Genomic DNA, 21,541 nt, shown 5'->3' with positions numbered 1-21,541 from the left:
GCGGCACGTTTCGTACGTAGGAACGCAAACTCCAGCCCGACGAGGCCAACCAGAGGCCATATTGGAATCTAGTCGGCTTACACTTGGATGGCACTGAGTGTCTGCCGTTCTGGTAGTCTCTAAAAATCATCTTCCAAACTTATATCGGAGTATTCTTACACGACATTCCCCTCAAGAGCCTGCCAGTTCTGAAAGGCACGTTGTCTCCGTGTTGTTGTGGAAAGAATGAGTCCAACCGATGCTAAACGAGGAGCTAAACGTAGGAAGAACAAGCGGGGCGGTGGCAGTAGCTGCAGTACTGTCTGCAACAGCAGCAGTGGCAAGGCCGGGGTTGTCTCGGCCCTATGTTCTCAAGGAACGACAACACCTGTCCCTGCAGTAAGTTTTTTGACATCCGATTGCAGTGGAAATGGGAATATAGCGTCAATGGCTGGTCTGAATGGAGAGGTGAGTGTGTCACGATATCCAGTTTGTGGCAAAGCCAGGGTCGCTGTCCACATATCAGCGACACATCTGAATTTGGGCCTGACATGGCAGGCGAGGAAGGAAGCTAATGAACCTCTTGGCAGCTAGACAGTATTCCAATAGGCTTAGTACACATAATAAGGTTTATGTACGTTGCGTTCATATGGTACATACATAGTTATCGATATGCACGATGTGGTACTGACCTCGTTTTGTTATTCTGGTGTAAGAAGGTGGCCCAGTGTTGTCTTATTTCATTAGCTGGGGCTAGCCTGAAACAACCATAACATGGACATTAAGTGAGCGCTATTTAGGTATATTAAAACGTATGTTTAGTTGTTCCACGCCTGTGACATTTACTGAACCTATTGAATAGTGACTTGTCGTTCAGTGTTGGCGATGTGCATTGCTACTTACACAAACATTGGCACACAGGAGTTGCTAACGTAAAGTTAAGTCCTGCTGGGCCTTGTTTGAACTTGGGTGTTTTTTTATGGACTGGACGAACATCTTTTTACGTCTAATATTAAGCATATGATTGCACATTTGGTGGATAAGAAAATTGATTGCAGATTGGTTGGAAATCTATGACGTAGCGTTGTTTGGATATAGCTAGATATAACACTAGGTTAGCATGTTCCATGCTCAATAGCTGTTGTACATGTGTACATACACATCCAAACCTGTGACGATGTTGTCAAAGTTGCTGTCTGACACAAGCCCAGCAGAACCTACTTTCGTTTCACAAGAAGATTAGTACATAATAGACATACGGTGGTTTGAATAAATACTTTCATAGTTAATAGGAAATGGAATAGGTGTACTTAAAATAAGTAAATAGACGCACGTTAAATGGAGCCACAATTCACCTACATTGCTGGGAGACATGTTATTGCCATGATTTCCCCAAACAATATCGGTACCATTAGGCTATGCTGTTATTTTGTATTTAATGAATATCTCAATGTATTATCCTTAGTCTTCCTCAATCAGTTTAAGATTTACCTATGTGCCCCCCCATTCTCATTTCAAGAGTTGATTTGATGTATAAACAAATGTTGATATCTACTAAGCATTATGATCCTTTTTCCAATATGTGTATGTTGATGCCAAAGACTGACAGCTGTCATATGTGTTATAATACAGTTCATAAGGTGCAAATGAGTGTTCATGTTGGGGTATTTGTTTTCCCCTAGGTTCCAATGAACAATAGTCTCACACCACAGTTCACAGAGGGGCCAGTCAATGCTGACTTCTCAGGAGTCCTTCAGGTAAATTACTTGATGAGAAAATTCAACAAAAAACGTCCACGATAAGATGGCTGTTTACTCTGCTTTGAACCCCACACATTTTTAGTGTGTGGTTTTGAAAACATGGAAGACGTCTGCCAGTATATTGTTATCAGATTTAAAAATGCAGTAAATAGCCAAGATTATTTATAATTAAAATAAATATTTTTTGACCCTAAGATGTGTTTGGTTTTAAGGTTGTATAATAAGCTGTCCCGTTTGTAGACATGATTTCAGACTGTGCATGTTGATTCTGTTACAAGTTTGCGTTACAGACAGAGTTACGCTTTCATTTAAACAGTGACTACCTGAAGTTAAAGCTAAGATGGTTCTGTATTGTTTCTACCATCATTTCATCAACCCTCCCCTCCCCCACCCATAACAGACCCCGTTCACCTTCGGTCTGAACCAGCGGGCACCCTACACGTCCGGTGACCGATGCCTCTTGTGCCGCTGTGAACGCAAAGAAAGTGTCTTACAGTCTGAGACGGAGGGCTGCGGCCAGAATGGCAGTGACCAGCCCACAAAGAACCCCAGTGCCCTACAGCTGCCCCTGTGGGTCTGTCCTGACTGCAGGCGCACGGTGGAGAAGGAGGACCGACAAACCGCTCTGGAGCAATCGCTTGGGGTGAGTCGCGACGGCTTATAAGTCTGATATAAAGTGGTTGCTTTTCACTGCTCCTCTTTGCTTCTTCTTCCTGAATGTAGTTTGATTTAGATATGAAATGCTACTCTGTTTGAAGGGGTAGCTATGTTTAGCATTGCCTTGAGTTCAATTGTTGTTTTTGTGGGTTCTTTGTGCTTTCATGTGTCCAGAAGTGTCCAACTTCATCTTCTTTTTTCTTGTGTGTGAATGTGAAAGTTACCATTTAACCATTTATCATGCTAGGGATGTAACGGTTACCGGTGGTACGGTAAAGCCCGATAAAAATGTTGTCATAACAATTACCGTTTTCAATTCAAATAAAATTATTATCTTGGTGGATAACCGCGCCCGCGGCGTGGTAACCGTGTGCTTAAATCCTTCCCAGCGCTTCATCCGAGTCTCCTGAAGTTGCCGCGCAGGCGCACTGTGTAGCCTACAACATAATGTTTTTAAGTTTCTTGAAGTTGGAATCATGGCAGAAGGAGGTGACGACAGCGCTCAAGACATCCATCAGCCTTCTAATAGGGATGTGCATTTCTGGCAAAAAATACTATTCAATGTTCGCTGAGTAGTATTCTAATAATATTTGAAAATCAGTCAATCAAGAACCCCCCACGGCGAACGCACGCACGCAACTCGTATACACACACAATGACACAGGGAGAGGCTTTTATGATTTGTATGAAATCAATTAGTTTATTTCAACAACTGCGCCGTCAACATTCAACATCAAAATTATTTCAACGTGGGCTTAGGCAGATAGGCCTACAAGCACCGAAAACAGATCGCTATTTATTTTACTAAACACAGCCTGCATGACGGTGAACTAGACGCGTCTAAAGCATACCAGCAGTCGTAGTGTTGATCAGCAGAGAAATAGTCCGCCAAAGACGTTGACGTCGCTTGGCAACCGAGGACGCTGGGGTTGAAAAAAAAAATATCCCCTTTCCCTGACAGCGGCCATTATATGCTTAGCAACGTTGAATTATCAAAAAGATTTTCACCACCAGAAGTTAACCCTTGTTCCTTTGAGGTTAGAAGTTGCACTTTTGATAATATAATATGTTAATAAATATAAACTGTTAGACTTTTTTAAACTATTTCAGTTGCGTAGGCCTATCAGTGCTTTCTGAACATATTGAACCCACTTTTAAAAATACCTTGATAATACCGAAAACCGGGATAATTTTGGTCACAATAACCGTGAGGTAAAATTTTCATACCGTTACATCCCTAATCATACCACTGTGTTTTTCTAACAAGCTGTGCTGTAAAAATCATAATTCTAGGGCAATGGCAGTTTGTCTTGTTGCAGATTTAAATGTAATGAAAGGGTTAATAATTATTACAAATGTCTAAACATGTTTGTGCAATAAAAAATATTTGTGTAGATACAGGCATTTCCCTACCCCATTATGTGACCCAACTCACATCCATTATATAACATATCATATTCATGTACTATGTTACTGGGTCACAGAACATACCAGCTTAGATATGGACATGCTTGAAAGACTTTCAAACCTGGAGGTTAAAACGTCAAACATAAAGTTTGCATTTTACCGCCTAGTTTTCCATAGGATCACTGTGACCCTGTAATGTTTTATATTACAGTGTTCGGTCTCATATGGGTTCTGCATTTCCTATTTCTTAACTGTGGCATGTCAGAGCCTTTCTTACACTTATTGTGGTCCTTTGCATGTGGTCACTCACTGTGAATGTGCTGCGTACAATAAGTGATTATTGGTCGACCAGTCCATAATCTATCGTATGTAGGCTTAAATTAATGGGCACTTGTTTTCAATGTCTTAATAACCACCACAGTTACATGCCAGCTCAAACACATACGTGTTAAAGTGGCACGTTTTCAATACTGGAAACAGGTTTTAATAAAATACGCTTCTTGAATAGAATCCATATAAATATTTTATATTGCCTACCAAAAATGGGTGCAAAATCCTAGAACTCCTTCAACATATAAAGGGTCTTCTCGAACATACACAAGATAAATGAACCTCCCCTCTTCTCATATTTCCCCCTTGCTCAGAGTCAGGACTTCCTTTTACACATGCCTGTGGGTAACGGAGGCCTGGTGCAGGAGCCCGCCCCCGCGGACAGACTGACCACTGCAGCGCCCGCCCTACCCATGCTCCCGGCCCCCGACCTCACCACGCCAATGACGGCAGACACTGTGTGCAGCTGTGAAGCCTGCAACGAAAGACGGTCCGTTTCAAGCCATTCTTCGCCTCCCCTTTAATTAACCTTATGTTTTTTTTTTATCAGATCCTGACTTATAAATCGTAGTGTTTTAAATATTCCTTAGTTAGCATTTTAGCCTTTTATTGGAATCCAATAAAACTTGAAGTTAATCCTTAGTATAGACACATGTCAGTCAGGAGCAGGTGAGGGTTAAGCTTGTTAGAATCTCGCACAGGGCTGCGTACAGGTCGACTGCGAACCCTGGGCATTCGGGTTGAGATTAAACCACCCAAGCCACCAGTCTGGTGGCTTGGGTCTCCTATCTGCCTTTATTAATCAATTTTGGAAACCCCTGAATCAAACCCCCTCTGGTTCGGCCCTTTGCAGGGAGATCTCGGCCGAGTCGGAGAGGGAGTCCCAGCAGCTGCAGAACCACTGGTCGGAGGTGAGGTACCTGGTGCGCTGCATCTACCGGCAGACGGGAACCCCTCTGGGAGAGGACCACGACCAGCCGATGGACAGAGACAAGGAGGGCATGAAGGAGCTTGTGGATAGGTAGGACACAGCCCCCCCACCACCCTATCCTTTCCCCGACGTCCATCCTCTGAAAGCCTATGAACACAACAAGGCCACAAGGAGAGAATATGTGATAGTACTGCATAAATGTAATGTTGTCTCAGACTAACTTTAGCGATGGGTGTAATGGCCACTATTGAACAAGAAAGGGATACCGGCTGTTGGATGGATGATTTGTACTTTTGTTTATTAAGGGATGGTTTTTATGGTTTTCCAAAAGTTTTTAAACTGAGCAATATTTTTGACTGAATAATCAAATTGGAGCCACATGTTATTATTTAATTTTTTTAAACTTCAGTTTGCAGTAGTTTGGCGAGATAGGAAGTGGTCAGTTTGGCATATTGCTCAGTCAGCTCATTTGGGGACTCCCAGCACAGTGACACAGTGACCTGGATGTGTTGGGTCTAGTTCACTGAATGCCAGCTTGACTTGTCAAAACGGGGCCAGCTTGAAACATGCTGAGTAGAAACCTAGAAGAAAAATGTACCAAACATATTTTAGGACTGTGGCATTAACGTATGCCAAATAGAAAGCATACAAACAGTGCAATGTTTAGAAATGTATAAACAAGTTTCACAGGAGAATTTGTTCCCTCAGCCACTCCCAACTTTCACCGACGTTTAATTTGTGTCGTCATCACCCCTCAGATGGGAAGATCAGCGAAGGTAAAGGCTAATGTGTCGAGGAGGAGGGTCCTAGAGATTATCGAGCGCGTGTAAACGTCAGGCGTCCGACCCGACTCGTTTCATCCAAATTGTGCGGGTCACCCGAACCAGTGCAGGACTTCAGGTGCCATAAAGGGATATTCACACGGGAGACGTTTGTCGGGACTGATAATGCATTCTCAATGGAGAGGCGAGCGGGCAGAGAGGAGGCTCAGCGTCCTGTCAAGCAGCACAACAAGCGGGCGCACTCCCGTGAAACTGTCGCTTCCGTACTTGTCGAACGCATGAATGCGCAAACCTGGAAACCGTTGGGATAGATGAGAATCACAATAAAATGTGACACTGAATTTGAAACGGCACATTTTAATTTCTGCATCTATTATCAAAATAGTTATTAGTAATACATTGAAAATTAGTAGAAATGTGAATATTTGGTTGGCATGTTGATTAATGGTTTGTGCCCCTAAAATTTCTGGTTGCGCCCCTAAAATTTTCAGTTAGGGGCTACAGTGCTCCTAGTGAAAAAAATAAGTCTGGAGCCCTGACCATGTTGATTGGTCACCCTAAGCCAGCCCAGCTGCCAGACAAGCCCAAAGTCCCATCTCGCCAGGGGAGAGGATACGCTTTCACAGCAGGGCTGTTTGTTTTACATCTATCAATGGGTAGGCCATATCCAAATGTAGTTTGTTATATATGGGGCCAGGTCATTAAAGTAAGGCTAAGCAATAAGAAGGACCTTATACACCATAAACAAACTATAGTTAACCAAACTGCTTATGGATGTCCTAAGAAGACTAACTTCCATTGGTTTTTTTGTTAACACTGGGGTTAGTCACAATGTCATGGGCAGAACAAAACAAATCACCATTAAACAGTGGTACTCCCATTTCTGTTATAATATGAGGTCATCAACTACAATTAATTTAAATAAAATACAGCTACTTGCAGATTCACTTCGAACAGAATAGAAAACATATGCTTACAAACGGCTAGCCGTGTGTATTACTATAAATAGAGTTAGGAACAGGGCAATGAGGAGACACTGAACCCGTAATTCCTGGAGGTAGAAAGTTCAGGATCGTCCATTGTTGCCACATTCGTCAGAAAAGGACAACTTTGAGCATGCCGGTTGTAGTGGAAGTTCTGTGGAGCACAACAGATATTGCAACATATATTGTGTCACGTCGTTTGTTTGCAATCAGTATTGCATATTGATTGATAAGAGAGAGAAGAAAAGAGAATTTTGGACACAGCCAAATATCTGATCACAAACGGGCCATTATTTGAATCAAGACAATTTTACCTTAGATCAGCGTTCAGCCGACGAATCCTTTTGAACTGGATGGCATGTTTCAAACAGACTGAGGAGGATTGTACTCTGTGGCCGTGGATGGACCTCAATGTGTTCTAGTCTTAACATCAACTATTGTTCTCTCAGGCTGTGTGAGAAGGACCCCTACCAGCTGTACCAGCGGCTGGAGCAGCAGGCCCGCGAGTACGTCCTGGAGATGAAGGTGCGGCTGCTGAAGCACCTGTCTGCTGGCTCCAAGGCCGGGGCCGCGGTGGTGGGGTCCGGGGCAGCAGCAGCAGCCCAGGGCCCGCCCCAGGCCCACCAGTTTGTCTCCCTGCTCCTGGACGAGTACAATGCTCTCTGCCAGGCCGCACGCAGTATCAGCAGCTTCCTGCTCACTCTGGTCAGTTGGATATTATTCCCATGCCGGTGATGCTGTTAAATATGTGTACACAAAGGGAAAGTGTTTGCTGACTGAAGTTAATTGAGTGTTTTTTATTATATGTTGTTCCTCTTTTGTCAACCCTTAGTCCCCAATAACTCACCTTGGCATGTTTGTAGTAATCTCACCATGCCAGAATTTGGCTCCCAACTCGGTTTGAGGTCTCGTAAAAGCTCAAAAAATGGAAAGGTAATCAGTAGACGATGCAATGCGATATCACTCGCAGTACGCTTTTCTAAACTAAGATCCACGTTTTCCCCATCAAATGTCATCGTTCCTCCCCTTCTCGAGGCAGTTATTCCCCAATCCCCGGAAACTAGTTAAATGTCTGCCTCAGTCTCTTTAACCAGCTCTTCTTAGAGCGACTTTTTTAGATGCCTTATCTGGGCCTTCATTCCAATGTCTTATTTGGTTTCAGGAGAATGAACACCTCCAGAAGTTCCAGGTGACGTGGGAGCTGCACAACAAGCACCTTTTTGAGAACCTGGTGTTCTCTGAGCCAATCTTGCACAGCAGTTTACCTGCACTGGTTGCACAGCTGAAGTAAGTCATTGTTTAACTATGGCTCACGTGTTCAGTTCCCAAGAGGAACGTTGCGGTGTCGAGATTTGTTTTCTCTTGTTGGCCTAGAGATGTATTTAAGAGTTGCATCACTTGCCAAATTCTGCTTCGGACGGCGGTAAAAGGGATCAACTGTATAAAGCAACCAGGCCCAAATGATATGGCTCACTGATGTTATGAGAGTATGTCTTTAACTTGCTATAGGGTCCACCCATTTAAATTATTAATTATCAAGTTTCATCAAGGGTTTGGTTTTATAATCTCCACAAATTAACTTTTCATAAAATTCCCTTTGAGCTAGGGTAGGCAATTTTGAGAAACCAGCAGGAGTAAGCAATATTTTAAAATGATCCAACTGAAAAATCCCCCACCTCCCTTCAGGTCTCCCTAAAACCACTCCTGCAGAACACAGGACTAGCTCGCTAGCTTTAGCAATAGCTCTGCCTTGCTCGGTGGATGAATCTGATGGGCAATGAGTGCACAGGCTGTGTGTGCACAGGTAGAAGATTTCATTTTTTTTTTTTTTTTTTGTCAGAGCACTTGATTTATTGAGTGCCATCTCTAATTAAAGGTAATTTCAACAAAATAGGCTTCTGAAATATATTTCCTGCCCTAGCTTTAAAGTAGAAAAGCGAGGCTCATCTCTTTAGTGAAAGTGATGGGTGTAATTAGGTAATTCTCGGGAATGTACGAAGATGACATGCATGGAGCAGATCCCAAGGATATCGAGTGACACGTTTCAAGCAAAAATAGAACATTTTGTAAAATTTGTGAACTGCACGTGGACAAAGATTTGTATTATCCCTTTTTTAACCTGTGATACTTGTGATACATTATATACAGGAAGCAAAAAATAAATAATCCAAACGTCCCTCATTTCAACGCCAATCGAGTAAAGACATGACCTCATCAAACCGCTGCTGACTCTGTGTCCCAGACCCGAAGGCTGTGTACACACCAGCTTCCTGATTGTGCCCCGTGTCTCGGCCCCGTCTCTGCTCCCAGACAGGGCTCGTCCTCTCATGACTCATACAGCGAGGACATGTACGGCGCCCTGCTGGAGAGCTACCAGCAGCTGCAGCAGGACATGGCCGCGGTGGCAGCCAAGTGGCAGCAGTGCGAGAGGAGGATCGATGACTATGTGGACGAGCAGGTAGGCGCCGCTCTATACGCCCTCGCTTCTTGTGATGACGATTTGGACCGATTTCTTCCTGTGGCGACGGAAACAAAAACATATCAACCCGTATTTCTTTTGCTGACATTGGTGTACTGAGTCGATCCGCTTGTGATAATCTAATTAGTGTCATTGTGATATTTGTTGTGGAGGTGATTGAGGTGTTAGTTCAGGATGTCAACATGTGAGATGTCTTGCAGCTGCTTTTTAAGGTGGAGGGTCAGAATCTAACCAATCAACGAACAGAGCCACACAAGTCTTTGATTAGTAAAAACGTAAGATTATAACCTTTCCATGTTTTATTGTTGTACCCTAGATTGAAATGGTAGCTCCTGTAGTCTAGAGTGTGAGGTAGTTGTTGATTTGCTTCCAATGTTTCTTTCCATATGATTTTGACCTCACCAGCAATGCTATATGTTTAGCTTTATGGCTTAAGTAATATAAAACGTTGCATGCAATAGACGTTTAAGATGACACACTTCACTTCTGCTTCTTCTTCAACACAACGCACAACAACGCCACACACAAGAAAAATAATGTCCTCCTTATAATTCTTTTGGATTTCCAGACACTGAAAACAAAACAGCAGATGCTTAAAGAAGATTGGGAGTTTTTTAAGCAAAGAAGATTCATAGAAGAGCAGGTATAATATGCAAACATAATATTAGGAAGCTGGTGTGACAAAATCATAGGAAACATCCCATAGTGAACGTGCAGGGCTCATAGTTTCTGCTCTGTGTTCCTTTCTTTAGTTAACGAACAGTAAAAAGTCCACTCCGGGGGATAACTTCGAAGACACGATGAGGATGCTCTCCTCTCGGCTCAGCATCCCAGATTGTCCAAACTGCAATTACCGAAGAAGGTTAGTACTGCCGTTTCAAAATCAATAATGTAATCAAAATCCGTGATAGGTTATTCCGTGCATTGACGTGTTTGAACATAAGCGATAGCAGAGCGGACATGTCCGATTTCAGCGTAGTACCTGTTTTACAGACTGGCTACGTTTTCATCTTCCCACCTGCGATACATGTTCTGCTGATATTCATCCTAGCCAGCCTTCCTCAAAGCCCCCACCGTCCGCAACTAACGCCGCCCCCCCCTCCGCCCAGGTGCACCTGTGACGACTGTAGCCTCTCCCACATCCTCACCTGCGGCATCATGGACTCCCCGATGGCCGAGGACCTCCACATCAAGCTGCCCATACACGGGGAGCCGCCCCGGGGCTACCTGGCCGAGGTGCACCCCCCCAGCCTGTCCTCCGGTAGCTCGGCCTCGGGCTCCAACTCCAGCTCCCCGGTCACCATCCAGCAGCACCCCCGCCTCATGCTGCCCCAGGGAGACACGCACAACTTGTGAGTCCCTCCGGCCCCGCCCCACTACCCTCCGAGCCGCGTCTTCGAACAGGGATAATAATAATAATAATAATAATAATACATTTAATTTAGAGGCGCCTTTCGAGTCACCCAAGGCTTTGGTGCAGATGGCTGGGATTGCACCTTGTGCCTCGTGAGCCCAGTTGCAGTGTGAGGGGAGAGTGCTGCAGTGGGCTGCACAGTGCAGACTAGTGCTAGGATTCCAAAATAGTTTAGCAGACGTTTTAGTGTTTCTTATTGTTGCATCATGGTTCAGTGTGTCATTTTCACACGCCTTTTCCCTGAAATGTTTAGTTATTTAGGTGTTATTGTCCCATGTAAAGCGTGAAATAGTTGGATCAGTTGATCATTATTTATACAGTGACACCTTATAAAATACGTGGTTGTTCTTCTTTTATTTGGTCATCACGTTTTTTTTTATTTTCCTTGAGGATTCACAAAGTTAAACATCCAATAATTATCGAGCCAATAATTACCCCCATCCCCCCATATCCCACCCACAACCCACAACTCTCATGTTTTTTATTTCCTGGTTTGCGCCGACAGCATCAGCGACGACGACGAAGGCCCGCCCATGTCCACCAAGTTCGGGGACGTGTACGCCATGGGTGCCTACGAGGACCACAGCGTCGTCACGGGCGCCGTGAACGGCCTGCACGCCGACCTGAACGGGGGAGGGGAGAGCGCAGAGCTGAAGGTGAGGGCGGTGACGGTTCACACTCTGTGGTCACAACCTATTTCATGCTGCCCGGGACAGCGCCATGTGGTGAACACATCAAACAGACAAACATGCTTTTGGTGCAGCAAACCTGGTTTAAGAATCAGGTTGGATGATGATAATGAAGATACTAAGGGGAAAAAGTAAGAAAATTATAGGATTGTTAGAAGCTGATTATAGCAAGTCAATTAAATATGAAAACCACTCTGAAGAAACCGTCCTCTTCGTCCTCTTCCTCAGGGTCTGAGCAGCAGCAGCAGCTCCTCGGAGGGCGAGGAGGAGGAAGAGGAGGAGGCTGACGGAGGGGGCGCCGGGGAGCCACCCGGGCGTCCAATGGACCACCCCTCTGGGACGGGCAACAGCCCCCCTCCCTCCTACAACCACCAGCTGGTACGGCCGATCGCATCGCAGCATATCGCCTTAGACTCGGGGTGCCTTTCTTCCTTTGTGAGAAAATAATCAGGCATTGTTGCGTATGTTTAATGTCTCATCCTGCCTCCACTCACGTTGCACGTTATGTTTTAATGTCGTCATTCTATTACGTTTTCACGAGCGAAGCTCCTCCCCCTGTCTTTATGTTTGTTTGTGTGTGTGTGTGTGTGTGTGTATACACTCCGGACAGCACCGTTGGTAACCACGCCCTCCCATTACGTTACATCATCACTCTGCTACAACGCATTCAAACCTGCCCAGTGGGATGCGCACCTTCGCTGTGTTTCAGCGGGCCAATCAGTGAGCCCGCTGTGGTCTGTGTTGCGGCCGCAGGTAGAGCAGGCCCAGCACGCCTGCCAGTGCCACGTCTGCAGCCAGGAGCCCGGCTCCACCTCCTCCTCCTCCTCCGCCCTGCACTCCAGCCGCCTCCAGACCCCCGCCCCCCCGCCCGCGTTCGGACAGCAGTTCTTCACGGACACCAAGGCCCCCTCCGCCCACCCCGCGCTCCACCTCTACCCGCACATCCACGGCCACCTGCCCCTGCACAACCTGTCCCACCTGCCCCGGCCGCTGCTCCACCCCACCCTCTACCCCCCCAGCTCGCCCCTCACACACAACAAGGTCAGTGTGTGTGTGTGTGTGTGTGTGATGTACTTTTTGGTAATTCTTTCAAGGGTTCAAGGTTAAATTCTCTTATCAGTCGTGTCTTTGGTTTTCTCCCAATCTGGTTTGATCTTCCTCTTCAAACTATTTTCATTTTTACCTCTGTGTATTTGTACTGCCCTTCCCTTTGTCGTTGCTTCTTTTCGCCACAAGGGGTCACCCTCGGCCAAAAATGGACTCGTTTGTTATCATCAGACCAGTATTGTCTTCACCTGATGGAAGGAGCTCACCCTTAAGCCATCCACTGACCCCCTGAACCCCACCTCTTCCCTTCCAGCCCCTCCCTCCGGCCCCCTCATCGAACCACTCTGCGGCCAAGCAGCCGGCCTTCAGCCCCTCCCTCCCGGACCACGTCTACCAGAACTGCTTCGGTGCGGCGGGGGGCGGCACCGGGGACTGGAACAGCTCGCTGCAGTGCCTCTCGCTCAAATTCGAGAACCTGTGGGACGCCGCAGTGATGAAGAGCCTCAACACCTCCATGCTGCTACCAGAGTCCCTTCCCAGTGAGTCCGGCGCAGCGGTCCGCCACCAGGGGGCCCCAGCCACCACATTCATTTCTGAATTAGATTCAGATATTCAGGAGGTTCCATAAAGGCGCTGTATTTATTTAGGGACAAAGTGCCTAATTCTGCCTACCAATTCAGTGCCGTGTTTAAAATAGTGTGTCAAGATTCACATTCATTCCCTGGGTTCTTTGTTATTACCTGCCGACGTTGATCGGGGCTAAATCAGATGGATGTTAGAAGTTGGGGAGAAAATATGACATCTCGTGCTTGTGTCACAAATGCGGGTTTAGACCTGGGACGTGCATTCAAAAGCCACCTCAGAAAGCTAAACCCCTCTTGGCTGAGACTAAACCCGTTAAATGAACGCTCTACCTGACGTCTCTCTGACCTCCATGTGACCCATGCACCCTGCCCCCCCAGGTGACATGCTCAGGCCCCCCCTCCCCGACGTGCCCCTCCCCCAGCCCACCTACATCGGCGCCCACCGGGACGGCCTCTCGCTGGCCGCTCCTCTGCCTCCTCCCTCCTGCTCCTCCTCCTCCTCGTCCTCCTCCTGCTCCACCTCCTCCATGATGGAGGCCATGGAGCAGAAGAAGAGCGGCGCCAAGAAGAAGTGTCTGTACAACTTCCAGGACGCCTTCCTGGAGTCGCACCGCGTGGCCATGGCCACCTCGGGCGCCACGGCCTCCGTGTCCTGCACCGCCACCACTGTGCAGTCAAGTAATAACCCCACCCTCCACCTCTCATCCAAAAGACCCAACTCTTTAGGTAACGCAGGGGCTACTGTAGGTTGGTGCCTCAAGCTTATAAGGCTTTGAAGGGGTGCTTGAGTTATTTCTCCTCTGTACTCTGCTGATAACAATCCAATAGACGCTCTAGAGTATAGTGCTTAACCGCAGATACGGCCTCGGGGAGATTCCGATGTTTATTTTAACTTTTGTTTGCTTGCACATTTCAAAAGTCAGTTTTTTCTTATTGTGTACCTCCCCGTTATTAATCAGATTACATTTCTCGGTGTGTTCATGTTTATACTTGTATTAAGTACACAGCCCGTTTGGTTTCGTCGGCGGTGACATTAACCACACGGCCGTCTAGCTGTTAACTCTAGTCAAAGCCTTTTATCGTCTCCTAAAGCCTCCACCGTCCACCGCCCTCCTTTCACCCTGACACTGCGATCGTGACCCTGGGTCTCCGTCTGTCTCTCTCTCTCCCCCCCCACCCCCACCCCCCACCCACCCAGACGACGTGTTCCACAGTCTAGGCAAAGAGGACCACCGGCTACCCAGCCCGGTCGCCCCCAGGAACAGCCCCACGGGCCTGGCCTCCCTCCCCCTGCTCTCAGGTCCCAGCCTGCCCACGGCGCCCAACGCCCACCTGCCCGCCATGGGCTCGCAGCCCTTCCCGAGGATGCCCACCCCCGCCCCCGGGTTCCTGGAGGCCCACCACCAGGGCCTGTGCCTCTCGCCCGCCGAGCCCCCCGCCCCCTCCATCGACGGCCCCGTCAGTGCTCCACCCAGCGTGTGCAGGTCAGTCTGCTGCCCTCCTAGGTTTAAGTCTTTATTGATTATACTGTGCTGTCCTCCTAGGTTTAAGTCTTTATTGATTATACTGTGCTGTCCTCCTAGGTTTAAGTCTTTATTGATTATACTGTACTGTCCTCCTAGGTTTAAGTCTTTATTGATTATACTGTACTGTCCTCCTAGGTTTAAGTCTTTATTGATTATACTGTACTGTCCTCCTAGGTTTTAGTCTTTATTGATTATACTGTACTGTCCTCCTAGGTTTTAGTCTTTATTGATTATACTGTACTGTCCTCCTAGGTTTAAGTCTTTATTGATTATACTGTACTGTCCTCCTAGGTTTAAGTCTTTATTGTTTATACACTGCTGCCCTCCTATGTTTAAGTCTTTATTGATTATTCACTGCTGCCCTCCTATGTTTGAGTCATGAGTCAGTATTTATTATCCAGTGCTTCCCTGCTATGTTTTAGTCAGTAAAGGAAAGCAATACATGGTTAATAACAGGGCTGGGTAATGAACTACACACCACAGATATCTAGAAGTAATAAGACCAAAAAATAAATAAATGTAAGATTACACTGCTTATGTAGAGCCAGAGATGTGCTTGCCATAAGATGTCCCTGTCTTGGTTCGCGCCCCCCCCCCCCCCCCCCCCCCCCCCCCCAGTGATCCGGACTGCGAGGGCCATCGCTGCGAGGGCAACGGGGCCTACGAGCACCAGCCCTACGACGGGGAGGAGAGCCAGGACGAGGACAGCTGCTCGGAGCACAGCTCCTCCACCTCCACCTCCACCAATCAGAAGGAGGGAAAGTACTGTGACTGCTGCTACTGCGAGTTCTTTGGTCACGGAGGGGTAAGAGGCGCTCGAGGGCAACTCCTTTCTTTGTTACGTCAGGAGGGTTTGTTTCAGCCAATCAAACATTTCCGCTTTATCTTGAATAGTGGTAGGATTGCATATCGATATTAGTGTTTTTATTTTATTTTTTCCGTATGGTTCTTAACAATCCGTACAAAAGATCAATAGCATTTAATAATTAAATTTGTCGCCCATTCGTGTACGTTTAGTTTCATAAATCTAAATGTAACACGAGGAAACCGAGGGAAATTATCTACACTGCCGACGGGTCATTTACCGATCCCTGGCTGACCTCTGACCTGCGTCTCCCCCCCCCCCAGCCCCCGGCGGCGCCCACCAGCCGTAACTACGCCGAGATGCGGGAGAAGCTGCGCCTGCGCCTCACCAAGCGGAAGGAGGAGCAGCCCAAGCGGGAGGAGCAGCAGCCGGTGGTGGAGCGAGACGGGGGCGTGGAGGACCACCGGCGCGTGGAGGACCTGCTGCAGTTCATCAACAGCGCCGACAGCAAGCCCACCTCCAGCTCCAAGGCGGCCAAGAGGGCCCGGCACAAACAGAAGAAGGTGGGGGTGGTGTTTTTTTTTTTTTGCGTTCGCTAGATCGACCCCCCCCGCGTGTCGCGCGTTTGTTTTTAAAGGTTTAAATCTCTGTTATGAAGGCGTTTGTTTTAATAGACACTGCCTCTACCGTTTGCAATGTGTTTACTGTTTACTTGTTAACTGTTCATCACGACTGACTAGAGTTCTATATTTAGTATCTTATTTTGCACATTTGTATTCATTTTCATATTTCTCCTTAATTGAGCTTTTTGCATTTTGTAATGGACCCACAAAATGGGCTTACAAAGTGGCTTTGTAAAAGGTACCTCCTAATGGTTCTTGCCCTCTGTGACCCGTTGCGTGCCAGCTGGAGGAGAAGGCCCGGCAGGAGGTGGAGGCCCGCGAGCGCGAGGAGCAGCTCCTGGAGGACGAGCGGCGGCGGCGGCAGCAGCAGGACGAGGAGGAGGCGGAGCTCCAGCGAGAGCTCCTCCGGCTGCAGGAGCTGCAGCACCTGCGCGCCGCCAAGAAGAAGCGGCGGGAGCGCGCCAAGGAGAACACGGCGCCGCCGCAGAACAGCCCGCAGCCCCTGAGGCAGGCGGCGCAGAACGTCCTGGAGAACCTCCACAACGGCAAGTCGCAGCTCCTCCACGGCCTCATCCGCCTGCCCGGCCACAAGGAGGCCACGCCCCCGCCGCCGCCGCCGCCGCAGCCGCAGCTCCACAAGCAGCACATCCCAAAGAGCCCCCGGGAGAAGGCCACGCCTCCGGCCCCAGGCTCCCTGCCCTCCCTGCCCGCCTCCCCGCTCCTCAACGGCACCGCGCCGGCGTCGCACCCGGAGCTCCGCGGCAAGGCCCAGGTCCGCTCGGCCTCCCGGACGGCGTGCTGCGAGGCGGCGGTCCGGAAGGCGCCGGAGAAGCCCCGGGGCTGTGACGCGGCCGGGCCGCTGACCAACGGCACCGCGCCCGCCACCTCCGCCGCCGCGCCCCACACCAAAGCAACGCAACCCAGGGCCGCCGCGGAGGCCCTGACCCCCCTCCCCGCCGCGGCCCAGCCCGGAAGAGAGGACCCGCAGCAGCTCCACCACCAACACCATCACCTCCTCCACCACCACCACCGGGTCGGCAGCGGGAAGAGGCAGCACCAGAGCCACGCCCCCCCGGCGCCGCCTCCTCCTCCACCCCCTCCCCCTCCTCATCAGCCCCATTACCCCCAGGTGAGGGAGGAGAGAAGGAGCCCACCTGTGTTGAACCACCGCCACCACTCATCCTCCTCCTCATCGTCACCCCCGCTGCCGCCGCCGCCGCCGGCCGGCCAATCGGAGCACCCCCAGCAGAACGGCAAGCCCCCCAAGGCGGAGTCGCCGCAGCCCAAAGGCAAGGCCAAGAAGAACAAGAAGAAGAAGGGGGACAAGATGAACAGCTCCATTGGTGGGTGTACTCACTGCCTGGTTTGGGACCTCTGCCGGTTTTTTGTATTACTTCAGACAGGCGGTATAGGGTCTTGTTTGCTTGTTTTGTATTACTTCAGTCAAGCGTTTAGGGTCTTGCTTGCTTGTTTTGTAGTACTTCGGGTCAGTCGGCATAGGTCTCTTGTTTGCTTGAATATGTCATTGATCGTTAGATCAGAGATGAAGTTCAAAAAGTTAGACTGTCCCCTTTTAAACTTTATTCCAGTTACGCCATAGCTGGGCATCACAAATTAAGACCTCAAGGCTAATCCCTTTATCCGTTTTGATTTCCTTGTTGTCGTGATTAACAGTAATCAGCAGTTCAGCATGACATTATAAATAATGAAGGAATTTAATGATTTCAGGATATTATTTTTATTTTTACAAAGTTATTGATAATCCATTGAGACAGTGGGTTTAGATCCTTTCCTGGTAGCTTTTTTCTGTTTACTGGCCTAGGTCTTAATGCTCGTACAGTACAGTTATCACAGCAATGTGAAGTTTGGCATTTCAATTAGTCTGTTTGTTTCTCATTGTGTGGCACATTCTCTCATTCCAGACGACGTATTCCTGCCAAAAGACATCGATCTGGATAGCACTGAAATGGATGAGACTGAGAGAGAGGTTGAGTATTTCAAAAGGTATGTTCGGCCAAATGCTTCCTCGTATAACTGAGATAGTCATTTGAAATCTAATGGTGATCTGAAAGTTGCCGGAATTAACCTCAGACAGGGAAATGTGATCACTGCCAGGAGAGTTCATAATGTTTTATTTCAACCGAAAGTGTATGCAGAAGAATGACCAAAACTAAATGCTAAGCTAAAAAACAATGCAAGGAAATGAAAGTACATGATGTTAGTTATGCGGAACAGCGGATGGTGAAGTATTTGAGGGAGAATGATCTAATAGATAAAATAAGAGTGAGATTCGCAAACTAGTGAGGAGTCTGGTTCATATACCATCATAGCTGGTATAACGTTGGAAAAATAGAAGATAAGACGTCCATCAGGCGCAAGTGCCTAAAGAAGAAGAGGAATGCTTCGACATCCCATTCATATTCCTGCTGCACGTGTATGTGCAGCATACACGAGAGGTTCTGACCTCTCTGTCTCCCCCACCAGGTTCTGCTTGGACTCTGCCCGTCAGACCCGCCAACGGCTGTCAATCAACTGGTCCAACTTTAGTCTAAAGAAAGCAACGTTCGCCGCACACTGAGGACGTCTGTGAGTGACTTATGGCTGTGTGACGTTATCAGCCCCCCCCCCCATGGCCGGGCTCGCAACCCCAACCCCCACCTCTTGTACCCCCAGACACCACACCCCACACCATTCTGGCCCATCCGTCGTGCCCCGCCCTTCTTTTCTGCTGTGCCCAAATCACACACACCCACGCTGCCTTGCTTTGCTCCCGCCGCTGCTTCGTGGGCCAGCCACACCCTCCATCGGATTGATCTTGAAAAGAAAAAAAAATACACAAAAATTATGCGATAAGAAAACGATTATTATCGACACACAAAAAAAAACATGAAAAATCTGCTACCTTCTGATGAATTTTCCTTGCGTGCTTGTGTGCTTTTCAGTCCAAATAGGGGGTCGGTGTCTCTCTCTCTTGCTCTCTATCTCTCTCTCTCTCTCTCTCTCTCTCTCTCTCTCTCTCTCTCTTGACCGAAAAGCCATGTTCTGAAAGTTATCGTTTCTGACATTGGCTGATCTGTAGTCAAAAGTGCTAAATATGTTTGGATGGAATCCTTCCAAAATAAAAGAGACACAGACACATTGTTGTAATAATTAAAAATATGAATATATATATATATATATATATATATATATATATATATATATATATATATATATATATATATATATATATATATATATTAAAATGATACTTGATTTGTTGTGGCTCACTACCCTATTGTTTCCAAATGTTTCTAGCATGGCATCTCCTTTGACAAGGGAATGGGCTGGTTCGCTGGTCTCCTCTACCTGCCTCCCAGCCAGCTTAACTTAAGAGAGAGGTGGAAGACTCAATACTTGACTGTTTTTTTTTTTTTCTTGGTTCACTTGACAAACTGTTCAGTTAATGTACCAGTTACAAAAATGATTTAAATTTTTATTTGTTTTGTTTTATTTGTTTTTGGATTATTATTATTATATTGTTATTATTATTATAGCCAGCTTGTATCAGAATACTTTCAGAATGGAATTCACGCTATCAATCTGTTATAGAGTGTATATTGTATTAACACTGAGGCCAGACTGGCTACCTTTTAACATATTGTTAAGTAATATTAAATCTTGTCTTTCTTTTTTGAAAGATGGAATACAAGTAGTATAGCAGGATACGTGTCTTGTGTCAAACCTTATTTCCAGCACACGTTGACAATAAAAGGCATGTGCACTTTAAAGAGCGCTCATATTGAGGCGGGGCCGAGCTGTTGATACTGCACACGGGGCCCACCCCACTTTAGCTCCTACTCTCGGGGTCATTGCTGTTGACGAGGGAATCGGGCTTTAAAGTTCAGTGTTTAGCAAAGCACGCATTTGTTGTCCGACCGCAGCACTGCTCACACCTCATTTGGTCATGTATATGTGTGTACCGGTGGCTCCTAGGATATATTGAAGTAGTATATACTGTAGATGCCACCCTTACACGCATGTATAAAACGTGTGGTCCTCGTGTGAAGTTTTAATTTTTTGGGATTAGTAACGCATTCAATTACAGTGCAATTTCTTATTGGTAACCTGATTGGTTGAAAACGATGACGTTACAATGACGAAGCATTCTTCTCTAGGAGTGAGTCAGCTGTTTTAAAGTTTTTCCCTTTTGTTTCCAGCAGCCCTTTAAGAAGGGAATTTCACCAAGAAACTACCAGACTTAATTAATTAGAGGAAATGGTGGAACACACTACGCTCTCAGAACAAAAGGTTTTGGTCTTGTAAGAACACACAGTGTGAGTCATGGTTAAGATCAGGTGTGTGTGACAAGGATCATTCACTTGGGTCACATGTTATACGCCAAATAAATGTTTAGGGCTTGGGTTGATCAGTGGGTCACGAGTAGATCATTTTGAATGGATTAAATAATTTTAGAATAAAGAAATTATGCTTCAAGATTTAATTATATCCTATAAATTACGTCAAGTCTCATTTTGCTGGGTTATTTCGAAATGTTGACATCTGTCTTGGTAGAAAAACACATTATGGCGCAATAGACCAACATCATTTTCAGTCTTGGCAGACTGTCAATGATACGGGGAATGATACTACAGCATGATTGTACAGGGTACAATGTCCTCTAGGTTTATAGAACAATTTGGAGTTTTTTTTTTGTATCTGAGATATTCAATTGAAGGGCTCTACCATCTAAGTACTTTTGGACTTCCCATGGCTGTCTGGAGCTTGTAATTAGCAATGGGAACTTTTTGATTGTCGGTACCCTGAAAGCATTTCAGGATCATATTTCCATCCATCGTGGAACCCCTCCCCCTTACTGTCCTCCCTGGGATATGGCAAGAATGTATACAACCAAAGTCTACATCCATAGACTGCATCAGTTTACAACCAGCGTCAGCCATTGAAGTTGGACGGCTGCTCTAGGGAATTCCCTGGTGATTACAATGTTCAAGCACAACAGTCCCCTTTTGTGGTGCTTGTAGGTCTACAGTCAGCTACAGGAACTGATTTTACCACCAGTCATCTGACTTATATTTATAACTTTCAGAAAGGTCCCACAGCCCCAGAGTGGAAATGTGTGACCCACTTTGTTTCCATGACTATTTCCATGGCTGTTGGGGAAGGTTTGTGAATGAGACCCGGTGGGTGGGCTTTTGTGTGTGTGTGTGTGTGTGTGTGTGTGTGTGTGTGCGTGTGGGGGGCGGGGGGAGAATCCCGGGCAGCCTCGTGATATGTTAATCTTTTGGGTATTAATTAAAGTCAGTTGTGTGGGGTGAATTGTGTGGTAAGCATGCATAGTAGGGTGTTCAATGTTGGGATAGGGGTTCATCAAGCTATGAAGAAAGCACGGGTCATGATGCACATAATAAAATCAGTTGACTCTTCCTCTGAGATACTGATGAGTGCGTTTGCTCCAGTTGCCATTTGTCATTTGTCATTTCGTGGGCGGGCTGAGCTCAACATGCTACCCCGACAGTTCTGATTTGCTACTGGCTGCAGTAAATAA

General features: G+C 47.0%; 1 protein-coding gene across 10 annotated transcripts; it reads left to right on the top strand.

Moving 5' to 3' along the window:
* Positions 1-42: 42 nt before the first annotated feature.
* Positions 43-19,701, top strand: fam193a (family with sequence similarity 193 member A). 10 transcript variants are annotated; one of them, XM_060047732.1, is made up of 24 exons: positions 43-447; positions 1,662-1,736; positions 2,140-2,382; positions 4,448-4,623; positions 4,987-5,154; positions 7,279-7,534; positions 7,992-8,116; positions 9,080-9,287; positions 9,509-9,583; positions 9,877-9,951; positions 10,061-10,170; positions 10,418-10,660; positions 11,228-11,378; positions 11,640-11,789; positions 12,165-12,452; positions 12,772-12,997; positions 13,421-13,768; positions 14,241-14,526; positions 15,187-15,373; positions 15,697-15,936; positions 16,280-17,339; positions 17,919-18,000; positions 18,481-18,582; positions 19,294-19,701. In XM_060047732.1, exons 1-23 carry the CDS (start codon positions 226-228, stop codon positions 18,572-18,574), a joined length of 5,088 nt encoding a protein of 1,695 aa, XP_059903715.1. In that variant the 5' UTR covers positions 43-225; the 3' UTR covers positions 18,575-18,582; positions 19,294-19,701. The 10 variants fall into 10 exon arrangements, with proteins under 10 accessions (XP_059903715.1, XP_059903718.1, XP_059903724.1 ...); XM_060047735.1 differs by having other exon boundaries at positions 43-378; positions 18,481-19,701; XM_060047741.1 differs by having other exon boundaries at positions 9,140-9,287; positions 13,421-13,720; positions 18,481-19,701.
* Positions 19,702-21,541: the final 1,840 nt, after the last annotated feature.

The sequence above is a fragment of the Gadus macrocephalus genome, chromosome 3, assembly GCF_031168955.1.
Source record: "Gadus macrocephalus chromosome 3, ASM3116895v1".
NCBI classification, from domain to species: Eukaryota; Metazoa; Chordata; class Actinopteri; order Gadiformes; family Gadidae; genus Gadus; species Gadus macrocephalus.
Note: the sequence above shows the minus strand (reverse complement) of the source record. Positions and strands in the feature narration are given on the sequence as shown.

Bases quoted from the DNA above. Each gene is read 5' to 3' on its own strand.
- fam193a (XM_060047732.1), top strand. From the start codon at position 226: ATGAGTCCAACCGATGCTAAACGAGGAGCTAAACGTAGGAAGAACAAG. The intron at 448-1,661 runs GTGAGTGTGTCA...GTTTTCCCCTAG, and splicing joins TGGCTGGTCTGAATGGAGAG to GTTCCAATGAACAATAGTCT. The intron at 7,535-7,991 runs GTCAGTTGGATA...ATTTGGTTTCAG, and splicing joins GCAGCTTCCTGCTCACTCTG to GAGAATGAACACCTCCAGAA.